The 12,281-nt window shown below is 42.8% G+C and overlaps 1 protein-coding gene across 1 annotated transcript in view; it reads right to left on the bottom strand.

The window, feature by feature from the left end:
* The window catches only part of LOC102941465 (complement receptor type 1), a 195,833-nt gene that overhangs the window by 126,406 nt on the left and 57,146 nt on the right, over positions 1–12,281 (bottom strand). Inside the window, exons 23-26 of the mRNA XM_043533800.1 lie at positions 11,161–11,246; positions 10,112–10,306; positions 8,861–9,040; positions 7,655–7,834 (exon numbers count right to left, since the gene is read on the bottom strand). Of these exons, the coding sequence (XP_043389735.1) occupies positions 7,655–7,834; positions 8,861–9,040; positions 10,112–10,306; positions 11,161–11,246 (641 nt within the window). The remainder of the gene's footprint in view (positions 1–7,654; positions 7,835–8,860; positions 9,041–10,111; positions 10,307–11,160; positions 11,247–12,281) is intronic.

The following is a 12,281-nucleotide window of genomic DNA, read 5'->3' on the forward strand; positions in this document are numbered from 1 at the left end:
AATTCATGAGGAGGATTAATCTGTAATCAAAGTTGGCAAACAGTGGTAAGCTAGTTATTACATGTCCTAAATACAGGAGAACTGGACTATCTGTGCTCCCTCCCCGTAACACTCAACTGTTTAGAGCACTGGAAAGGCAAGGGGGTCATCTATAACATAACACTGTTTTAGGACATATTCGTTTCTTCCACTGACCAATCACATTGTACAAGAATCTTATTCAACTGTACACCCCAAGAATACCATGTAGAGTACTAATGAAGAGTCAACAGTACTTTTGGACACTGTCAGGGCCCACGGTTTCACAGTGAACCCACTATGCGACACCCACACCACCTGAGCTCTTCAGCAGAGATCTGTTTAACATCTCCTGCCCGCTGGAAAGCTCCGCATACAAAACTGTATCAGCTAAAAGTTGAAATATAAAGTCTGTATGCTGCTACTCCTCTACTAAACGAAGTCTCGGATTTAAGGATAGAATTGCAACCTTACACCAGAAACGAAAGTCCAACATGGGCTTTGTAGCATTAATATTCTTCTGGAGAAAATATTTGTTCTTATATCATCAAAATGGTAACATACTGAAGTAACGTTTATATATGTTAAGACAGAGCTGTTAATGACAAGTTACATCACAAGGACATAAGGTACACAATGCATTCATAACTGCTGTGCTTGACAAAATGGTTCCATAGAAATGGAGAATTTAGCGGATATTCACATAAGCGTGACATTCAACATATCTGTTCAGGCCACAGAACAAAGGTAACCTAAGAAAGTAATTTATAGTCTCAATTTGATATGTTGCATAGTTGTATTATGTTCTTGCAGATAACGGTTCATCAGAACCACACCATCTTTTCACACTGAAGTAAATATTTTCTATAAAAACACCTTTCAGGACCCAAGCAAGGTTTTTTTCCACATTCCTGTAGATCACTGAAGAGCTGTTTTGCATCCTATGGGCTCAACAGAAGGAAAGGAGAGAAACTAATTCAATAAAATATGACTCCAGAATTCAAGAGTAAAAATCAAAGTTGCTTTTGCTTCCTTAAAGGAGGCTTTTTGTATCATTAGAACTCCAAAGAAAACCGATGCTGAATATTAGGAAAATTTTTGATGGCAATGGATTTTTTTGGGAGGGTGAGGGGTGGGGGAGGGGCAGGGGGAACTTTTAAAACTAGCATGGACTAAAATGGTAGAGAAAAGTACTGTAGAGAACAATCCTGCCTTTGCAGGGACAGGATGATTCGACAGATTCCCCCCAGCCACACACCCCCTTGTATAATTCTATATTCCTGAGGTTAACCGGTTTAAAAAATCCTTAGATGTTATTTCCATATCAATAAAAAAAAAAAAAAGATGTTTAAAAAAAAAAACTAGTTAATGCTATTTACTTTTGCATTTCTTTCAATGCACATAGGGTTTTGTTTTTTTTGTTTTTTTGTTTTTTGTTTTGTTTTTTTACACTTTCTAAGCACTAGCACAATGAAGCATTGCAGTGTGTTGCAAACTCTAAGAGAATGTTTAAATCCAAAAATCTTTTCTAAAATTTTATGTATAATTTTCTATTAAAACTCAATTGTGAAAGAAATCCCACACAAGGTAAAACCTATATGCAAGATACCCAGCTGTGCCCCTTGGAAAGGAGGCACAGTTTTAACTCATGCCTCTTATCAATATTAATATTCATATTTCTGCCAATCAAACATCCCCAGGGGATTGCAGCAAACAGGTCCGTCAAGCTTCAAGTTCACATGATTGGGTATATAGGATTAATTTATGATTAGTGTACGTGCTAGTACCCCTTTACTGAATGAAGTCTCAGATTTATTTAAGCATATTGCTCTTCTGGAAAACATTGAAAAAACTTATTAATAGTTTGCCAAATGATTGATCAATATGCAATTTAATTAAAGACAAGTATAAAGCTTTTAAAATTGTTTCCTAAAAACTGAAGTTAAATCATTGGAAAAACCTATGGCTTCACATTTTCAGACAGCAAACGGTCTCTGGGATTAAGTTAACACAAAAAGAATAGACAATTTTCTTCTCTAATATGCGTGTCTTTTCCTATTTAATAGACAACTCTGGTTAAAATTTATAGGACAAGGAATTACCTCATTTAGGATAGTTCCCTTTCAAAACTGTTCCCAGTTAAATCCTAGCAAGTCCTTATTTTTCATAGTCAGAGAGACTACATAGCAACATGTTACTTGCAAGTCTTCTTGATATTGGGTTTCTTTTCCTCTGGCAGTAACAGCCCATTTTAAATACGAGTATCTTTTCCTCCAACACTCAATATTATTCAAAAGATTTTACTAATTGGGCTTCGTAACACAATATTACCTTCAACAAGCATCAAGCTTGACTATCATGACAAAAATGCAACACGTCACAACAAGCGCAGCGTTGCTTCAGAGGGATAATGTCTAATAGCTCACGACTTCAATTATATTGCGCATGAGCACAACTGGTCAACAAACCTTCTCTCAGAAAACATTAAAGGATATCAAAAATAAAAGGAAAGCTAAAAGTGATAGCAAGCAGAAAGGATCTCTCAAGTCAGTTACCTGTGTAGCTGGAGACAGTTCTAAGTTAACACTTGTAGGATGCTGCACATGTCATTAGCTTAGACACGACATGGGACACCATGTGTTGTTAAAGGCTTATGATCTTTGGCCTTGGCTTACAGATGAAGGACAAAATAAGCCTCAGCATCAGAATTCTCATTTACCCTACAAAAGATATTAGGCAGGTGCTTTGTTGAAATATCCTGTAAGCTAAGAATGTGTACGATGTGGATGGGAAGATTTGAGTCTCTGCCTACACAGGTAACAAGCAATACTTCAATTTCTAAAAATTGTAAACAGTAAAAAGCAGGCTTCACAGCATCTAAGATGTCTCTTGCAAAGTCAGGGCTAAACACAAAGAAATTTAGATTGAAACTAGATCTTGGTGCAAATCAAAGGCACTTCAGAAACAATGGCGCCCAAGGGAACTTGATTTTAAATGGTAGTTTTTCCATTTTAAAGCCATTTTTAAAAGCTTTTACACAGTATTAATTAGCAGCAAGACAAAATCTTCACTGTGAACGCTGTAGCAAGCAGAACTGGAACAGCAGATCAATAGGATTACGTTTTTAGTTTGCCATATTCACATTTTACAAGCCTGAAAGTGTTGCAGACATTTCGGAAGACATTCTGGGCTTGAATCTCTTGGGGTCCATGGGAAAAAGCTCTGGGTCGCACACCTAGTTTGAGGGTAACTCAAGTATTCCTATTTTGTTAATGGGAGAAGAAAATCAAAATAGAGAAGACACTTTGGGTTGGGGGTTTGGGACAGACACACTAAGGCTGCGTCCATGCTGGAGCTGGAGCTGTAGTCTCCAACTCGGGCAGACACAGCTCAGTGCTAGCGTGCTGAAAACAGAAGCGCAGCTGTGGCGGCACGAGTGGCAAGACAGCCATCCAAGGAAGTGCCACTGCAGCTACGCTTCTGTTTTTAGCATTCCAGCTCAATCAGAGCTAATGCAGATATGTCTACACCTGCGCTTGAAGTTACAGCTCCAGCGTAGACATACACTAAGTTTCAAACCACCATTCATCCACAGCCCCTTCCCTCCCACTGGCCAAGCTGAATGTGCCCCGATGTTTCCTTTTTACATGGATCTACAGTTTAAAAATGGAGCTTTCATTGTCCTTGGTTGTGTAAAGGGAGTGATTTGCAGAAGCTGAGAAACCTATTTTAAAGTAATATACTGAAAATTTAATCTAACTGCTGAACTTACTAAGTTGTGCAAAAGTGACTATACGCAGTGAGCCTCTGCCGCGTTCCCCCCTACACCCTCAGGCTGCCGAGCAGATGGGCTGAGGGGAAGATGGATATTTAAGGGCAACTCTTCCTAGTATTACACACAAAAGTCCTACATTAAACATCCTACGTTAAAAGAACATTAATAAGTCAAGCATCTGCCTCAGGAGCTTTTACATGGCACCACTCGACAGAACATAATACAGTAACAGAAAAACTCTCTCACCCGGAGTAGATGCCTCACGTAGTGAAGCAGCGGGGAAAAAATTGTTTGAAATGAAGGGGAACGTAAATACTTTATGCTATTACCGTATCTTACCATGTAAAGTCTATGCATTGAATTATTTTTTAAATTTTAAATTACTTACCACTAGCAATCATGGTACCAGTGTTCCGCCCTAGAAAGAAAAAAAATGCAAGGTGAGCTGAAATGACACGTTACATGATGCCAGATAACTATAGGAATCCATTGATTCATATTGGTGGAACATTTAGTACCTTAAACCACACTCTAAATTAAACAAATAGACTCAAATTAGTACCCATCATGCAAATTACAGAATTTATAAGGCATATTGGAAACCAGGATCTGACCCCTAGATAATCCAATATTGAAAGAAGAAAGGATACCTGGAAAAGCTGCCTATTACTTGTACGTTGCAATAGAGACATGACGACAGACCTGAGAATTGACAGGGCAAAACCTCTATAAAGATTTCCTCTATTATGAAATGAATTCTCTCATTTGCAGAATTCTTATGCATCCTTCTGAGACCAGAGGGCCTTCCCCTCCAGACACTTTCAGGATCTCAGCTGCCAAATTCTGCACTGACCTGAAGAACAGCTCTGGGGAAGCTTGAAAGCTTGTCTCTCCTACCAACAGAAGTTGGTCCAATGAAAGGTATTACCTCACCCACCTTGTCTCTCTAATATCCTGGCAACATGCCTGGAGTGCCACACCCCCTAGGAGCTTGTAAGAGTCTATTCTCTCGTTTGGTACACGGTCTCCCCAATTCTCAAAAGCTATCGTCTCATCCCACCTATCCCTCCAAACTGTTCCCTTACCTCTCTTCGTTTGTAAGTTCTCCCAACACACCCTTGCCTCATGTTTCTTCACTCCAACACCATCCTTCAGCCCCTCCAGCCTGGTTTGTCCTCTTCATTCCACCCTAACTTCTTTAACCAAGCTTTTTAACTGCTCCTTCCCAGACCAGTCTCAGGCCTGTACTCTGCTCCATCCCCCTCTTCCTGTTGGACCCAGTTGATCCTCTCAAGACTGTTGAGCCAGGGATGAGAGTCTTGTAGATGCCCAGGTGATTTTCCCCCTCTGGCTCCTCAGCAGAGTCTCTTGCAGGTTCCTCCTCTAGGATACGGTGGGATCTGAGTTACTACAGAGAAGTCCTTCCTGGGTGTCTGGCTGGTGAGTCTTGCCCACATGCTCAGGGTTTAGCTGATCGCCATATTTGGGGTCAGGAAGGAATTTTCCTCCAGGACAGATTGGCAGAGGCTCTGGGGGTTTTTCGCCTTCCCCTGCCGTGTGGGGCATGGGTCACTTGCTGGAGGATTCTCTGCACCTTGAAGTCTTTAAACCATGAGTTGAGAACTTCAATAGCTCAGACATAGGTTAGGGATTTGTTACAGCAATGGGTGGATAAGATTCCGTGGCCTGCTTTGTGCAGGAGGTCAGACTAGACGATCATAATGGTCCCTTCTGACCTTAAAGTCTAGGAGTCTTCCTCTTGACTTTGGCTTCACTCTGGACTCATGCCCGCAACGCTACGCGATGACTGGAGAAACGTATCGGCTGCCACTGGATGTGATGTGAGGAACGCCAGGAGCTGGGAGTCCTGGTGCCGCAGCTGAAGAATACTGATCACACTATCATCACTCCGAGAGCTAGAACCATGCCGCAGAGGACACTGAAGGATGCCATCTGCTGCCGATACGTGGAAAACCTGAAACGGAAGCCGGACCAGGGCAAGGCATTCGAGGTGACGTGCAAGTGGGACCCAGCAACCACTTCCTCCCTGGGAGCAGCTTCACCCAATTTGCCAACTGGAAGTGCAGCCACAGGGCCCAGCTCAACTGTGTCCCACTGAACGGAGCCGTCCACACCATGGGATTAGGGACAAGCGATGCGGGAAGTGCGGCTACGCCAACGAGACGCTACCCCACGTCCTGTGTAGCTGCAAGCCCCATTCGAGAGCTTGGCAGCTGCAACACAATGCCATCCAAGGTCGCCTGGCCAGAGCCATCCCGCCACCAGGGGGGAAGGTTGCCGTAAACTCCGCCATCCCCGGAACCAACAGCCAACTGCAACCAGACGTTGTCATCACCAACAAGGACCGGAAGAAGATGATCATGGTGGACATCACAATGGCTTTCAAGAACAGGATCCCGGCCTTCTACAATGCCCGAGCTTGAAAGGTAGAGAAATACGCCCCTCTGGCCGAAACCTTGAGAGCTAAGCGTTACCAGGTCCAGACAAACGCACTGATTGTCAGAGTCCTTGGCGCATGGGACCCCAGTAAGGAGCGAGTGCTGAGATCATGTGGATTCGGTCAACGCTACACTCGGCTGATGTGGCAACTCATGGTGTCGGACGCCATCAGGTGGTCGAGGAACATCTACATAGAACACATCACTGGACATCGGCAATACCAGCAGGGATGAGCTGGAGTGCCGACGAGAAGCGCAGTCAGGAAAGTAACCAATACTTTCCTCATGGATCCTATTTTCTAAATGGACAACCGACTTAATTCTCAATTATTGAGGGACAATCTCCGCTCATTGATAGATTTTGCTTTCCACGACCAAATCTCTGCACAACTTTTCAAGAGTGATGTACCTGAGTATTCGGATTCTAATATCTAAACTGTATTGTTAAACTGATTCACCTAAATTGGGGTTATTGCCGATTATGTGCTCTATGTATCATATGACTTTTAAAAACTAACTTTATATTTGTAGACAAGCTAAGCACTATACCCAGATGATCACAAGCTAAATATGAGTCAACAGTGTAACACTGTTGCAAAAAAAGCAAACATCATTCTTGGATGTATTAGCAGGAGTGTTGTAAGCAAGACACGAGAAGTAATTTTTCCGCTCTACTCCGCACTGATTAGGCCTCAACTGGAATAGTGTGTCCAGTTCTGGGCGCCACATTTCAGGAAAGATGTGGACAAATTGGAGAGAGTCCAGAGAAGAGCAAACAAAATTATTAAAGGTCTAGAAAAAATGACCTAAGAGGGAAGATAGAAAAAATGGGGTTTGTTTAGTCTGGAGAAGAGAAGACTGACAGGAGACAGAACAGTTTTCAAGCTCACAAAAGGTTGTTACAAGGTGGAGGGAGAAATATTCTTCTTCTTCTTAACCTCTGATGATAGGACAGGAAGCAACAGGCCTAAATTGCAGCAAAGGTGGTTTAGGTTGGATATTAGGAAAAACTTCCTGTCACGGTGATTAAGCACTGGAATACATTGCCTAGGAGGTTGTGAAATCTCCTTCATTGGGGATTTTTAAGAGCAGGTTGGACAAACGTCTGTCTGGGATGGTCTAGATAATACTTAGTCCTGCCTGAACTGCAGGTGACTGGACTAGATGACCTCTCGAGGTCCCTTCCAGTTCCATGATTCTATGTACAGACACTCTTACCAACCTGTATATATTTTATTTTATTTTAACATTAGCTTTGATAAAATTTGTGTGTGTGTTATGCCTATGACAAAAATGGGACACAGACACTCAAACTTTACATCATCCCAACATGGCTACTCAAAAGCAATAAGCTCCCTAAACATTAGCATATAAAAAGTTCAACACAACTGGTTATACTTACCTAGACAGGTGGGCAAAGATGGAACCCATGAATTGTTAGCTTCACATCTAACTGAACTGCTACCATGCAGAGTGTAGCCAGAATCACATTCAAATATTACAGTGTTTCCATATGAATAGTTAGGTCCAAACCCAGATTGCTTTTTTCCATTTTTGACTTCTGGCTCTGGACACTTGACCACTGAAAATTAAAAGTACCAGCATAAGAACATTTGGCCCAGGAAGCATTTATTGTGTACAGGGGAGGGTTGGGGGGGGGGGGGGGGGGGGGGGGGGGGGCGGGAGGAAAGAAGAAAAAGCCCCAATACTTGACTACAGCAGGTATCAAAATCTATTTTAAAATAAAGTTTTACAACTTTAGATCTTTCCCTTTAAAAAGATGTTAGTGTACATAAAGCACAGCACCCAACTGTATGGCTATCAGGGCCCTCCCCCCACAGTGAACTGCACAGGTTAATCATCATTTTACGAAGCCATCAGGAATTTGGGTCAAGCTAGAAGAGATGTACATACAATGACATTCTGGAACTGAACTTCCCCGCTTTTTGGGGAGTTATGATTAAGTAGCGAGGTGACCAACCTGCCTAATGCCTTCGAAAAAGCCTCAATCCCAGCTGTTAGGCTGGGAAACTCAGCAAGAATAAAACCAAGTTGTTGCAACTGCTTGAATACCAAGTACATAAATGCATTATTAGCTAAATGCAATAGCATGCGTGAGCACTGCCGTCACTAAAATGAGGACTGTACAATGACCTTTATTTCCCCCCCCGAAGAACTTTATGGCTGTGATATGAACTCACAGAAGCATAAGCCTTCACGGCCAAGGAGCCCTGCCAGAGACTTCTGAAAAAGAGGGTTACCAAACAATCCTGCTTGTAAGCCTCTCTCTCTCTCTCTCCCCCCACTCCCCTTTAGCACTTGAGTGGTAGGGTACTCACATAAACTCTTAAACTAAGGTTTTGCTTTTATCTCCACATTAAAAAAATCAACTGTTGAACTCTACCCGGTTCTTTGCCTCCATTTTGTGGCAGAATGTTCCACAGGCTTGTTTTGCATTTTGTAAATATTTGTTATTAATTTTCTTGATACGTGAATCCTGATTTTAGACAGCTAAAAATTGCAGGTTCCTCAGCCAAGCTCAGTGGAAGAGCTTTTCTTTCCCTAAACATTAGCATATAAAAGGTTCAACACAACTGCTTATACTTACCTAGACAAGTTGGCAAAGATGGAACCCATGAATTGTTAGCTTCACATCTAACTGAACTGCTACCATGCAGAGTGTAGCCAGAATCACATGCAAATATTACGGCGTTTCCATATGAATAGTCAGGTCCAAACCCAGATTGCTTTTTTCCATTTTTAACTTCTGGCTCAGGACACTTGACCACTGAAAATTAAAAGTACCAGCATAAGAACGTTTGGCACAGGAAGCATGTAGTGTGTGTGAGGATATGGGAGCATTGGGGAGAATTAGAGGAAAGACGAAAACGCCCTGATACTTGACTACAGCAGGTACAAAAATGTATTTCAAAATAAAGTTATACAACTCTGGATCTTTTCCTTTAAAAAGATGTTAGTCTACATACACCACAGCACCCAACTGTATGGCTATCCTGCCCCTTCCCCCACCCTCCACTAAACTGCATGAGTTAAACATCATCATTGTGTGACGTCATCAAGAATTTGGGTCAAGCTAGAAGAGATGTACATACAATGACATTCTGGAACTGAACTTCCCTGCTTTTGGGGGAGTTAATATTAAGTAGCAAGATGACCTGCCTGCCCTAATGCCTCTGAAAAAGCCTCAATCCCAGCTGTTAGGCTGGGTAAGTCAGAAAGAATACAACCAAGTTGTTGCAGTTGCTTGAATACCAAGTACATAAATGCATTGTTAGCTAAATGCAACAGTGTGCAGGAGCACTGCCGTCACTCAAATGAGGATTGTACAATGACCTTTATTTCCCTCTCCGAAGAACTTTATGGCTGTGATATGAACTCACAGAAGCCTGAGCCTTCACTGCCATGGAGCCCTCCCAGAGAGTTCTGAAAAAGAGGCTTGCCAAACAAGCCTGCTTGTAAGCCCCTCTCTCTCCCCGCCCACTCCCCTTTAGCACTTGAGTTGAAGGGTACTGGCATAAAAGCAAAGAGTTTAAGAGTTTATCTCCACCTAAAAATCAACTGTTTGTGACTTGAGAATTAACTTCAATCTTGGAACACTGAGGGGAGACAAAAAACATAGGATGTATTAGAGGCAAAAATTGTTTCCAGGAATGATTTATGAAGTGTCAGTCATTCTTGAGTTTTCCAACAGTAACTAGTTTTCATGATACGTATTTAGGGGGACAAAGCACTAAACTGAATTTCCTCAGGTTTATGGGTTTACTTAGCAATCAAAATAGAGTTTTTCTTGGAAGGTGATCGTAGAATAAGAAGGGGATAAAAAACAGACGCTACTAACCTTTGCATTCAGGGGCAGGCCCACTCCACTCTCCATTGACTTGATCTTTCGTTGTACAGTGAATGGAGGCCTCTCCAATAAGAGAGAAGCCCGGGTCACATCTGTAAGTTACTGCAGAGCCAAAGGAAAACTCTTCTCCACTCTGACCACTATGGGATCCATCGGTGATATCAGGAGGTGGAAGACAAGGTAGTGCTGAAGCAAAGAATGTCAACATGAAAATTAAAGTTTCCACTGAAGGTGAACCGAAGAGAGTTTTCACTAAGAAAGTTGTCTCAGATCCCCCCAAAAAGCTATTTAGCCATTTGGAAGCGTACTTAACATTCCATTTTAACATTTGAAGCAATACCCCTTTCAGATTCTGAAGGTTTTTCTGCTTTTAGGCTCGACCCAACCCAGTACGTCCATTGCTCAAGGAGGATGCTCCATAAAACACCAGCTCTGGAAGATGACCTTAACAGAGCACGCCCCTTCCCAAAATAAGCCTCAAGAAGCCAGAACCTCTTGCCCGGCATCTCTAGATGTAGTATTGTTCCACCAGCAGAAAACTAAGCTAGAACAATTCTTTTAGCAGCAGCTGATTCTAGACTGGACATCAGCAGCATGATGGATAGACCAAGCCCAGAAAGCATTCAAGAGATCAAATTAAGGTAGAGGCAAATTAATTGTGATTCACTCCAAAAGAGCCTCAGATTTTAAGTGGATAGTCACATTTGGGAAGCCTCAAACTTCTTGAAGTCATTATCATGCCTTTCACATAGTGAACAGGAGGATTACACAGATATAATAGTGAAGAGGATCCATGAGGCCTGTTGGATTGTGCATATTAAACAGTGCCAGGTGAATAATCTAAAAAGGTACCAAAAAAAAAAAAAAAAAGATTCTGAAGGAGTCATCTAAACACCATGGTGAACCACAGTATGATTTCATTCCTCCCCACTGTCACTTGGATTAAATGCCAAAGGAAGAACAGAGACCCCTCTGAAGTGCCAGCTGTGCTGCATCATCTCCAGATGTGAATTGTTCTTAAAACCATTAAATTGCTTTACCTTGGCAAAGTTGAACCTCCGTATCCCAATCAACTCCATTTCCCACAAGCACACACTGGGCAGAAGTCGGTCCAATTAATCTGTACCTAAAGAAAAAAGGTTCAAGTTTGTTACTCATGGAAGCAAAGAACTAGTTACCCGTCCAGAAAGATGGAACATGGTTTCTTTCCGCCACTAGGTGGAGACAAACCATTGAAAAAGGGATACATCTAACACCATAGGACCAAGGAACACGAAGGCCAGGTCTACAGTACACATCTACGTCGGTACAGCTACAGTAACGCCTCACTTAACATCGTCCCAGCTAACATTGTTTCGTTGCTGATCAATTACGGAACATGCTTGTTTAAAGTTGCGCAATGCTCCCTTAGAACGTTGTTTGGCAGCCGCCTGCTTTGTCCACTGCTTGCAGAAAGAGCAGCCCGTTGGAGCTAGCCGGTGGGGGCTTCGAACCAGGGTGGACCGGCAGCCCCCCCGCCCCATCAGCTCCCCTAAGTTCCCTGTGTGGCAGACGCCCAGCAGGCTATATCAATTGTCAGGCAGTTCAGCTGTCCCTCCCCCCACTGCCCTGTGCTGCTCCTGTCCTCTGCCTTGGAGCTGCTCCCGGGAGCCTCCTGCTTGCTGTGCGGAGGTGGAGGGGGAAGACGAGTGCTAATATCAGGGTGTCCCCCTCCCCCTGTACCTCTTCTCCAAAAAGAGGTGGTGGAGAACATGACAGGGCTCAGGACAGAGGGAACTTGCTGCCAGCAACTGCTGTCTAAACTTGCTGATCTATTTAAAAAGGCAATGTACTTAAAGTGGCAACATACCCACGTGTCTCTCTCTCTCTCTCTAGAGTGTGAGGCTACCTTAACACCAATGTGTTAACCTTTGAGGGCTTAGCCAAAAGCACTGCATTTCCAAGTCCACTGAGCTGAAGTTCCAGCTAAACCCAGCACACAAAGTTGCAACATACTGACAAAGCTTACACTTGGTCTTCACTACACAACACACTAAGCATTTGATTAAGTTGAAGTGAAAGAACTTGAAGAAATCAATCTCCTGTGAAGGCAGGGAACAGTGAGAGAGAGAGCGCGCGCACGCAGATGGGCCCAAGCACCTGCTAGTTTGTAAAACAGAAT

The sequence above is a fragment of the Chelonia mydas genome, chromosome 21, assembly GCF_015237465.2.
Source record: "Chelonia mydas isolate rCheMyd1 chromosome 21, rCheMyd1.pri.v2, whole genome shotgun sequence".
Classification (NCBI taxonomy): domain Eukaryota; kingdom Metazoa; phylum Chordata; order Testudines; family Cheloniidae; genus Chelonia; species Chelonia mydas.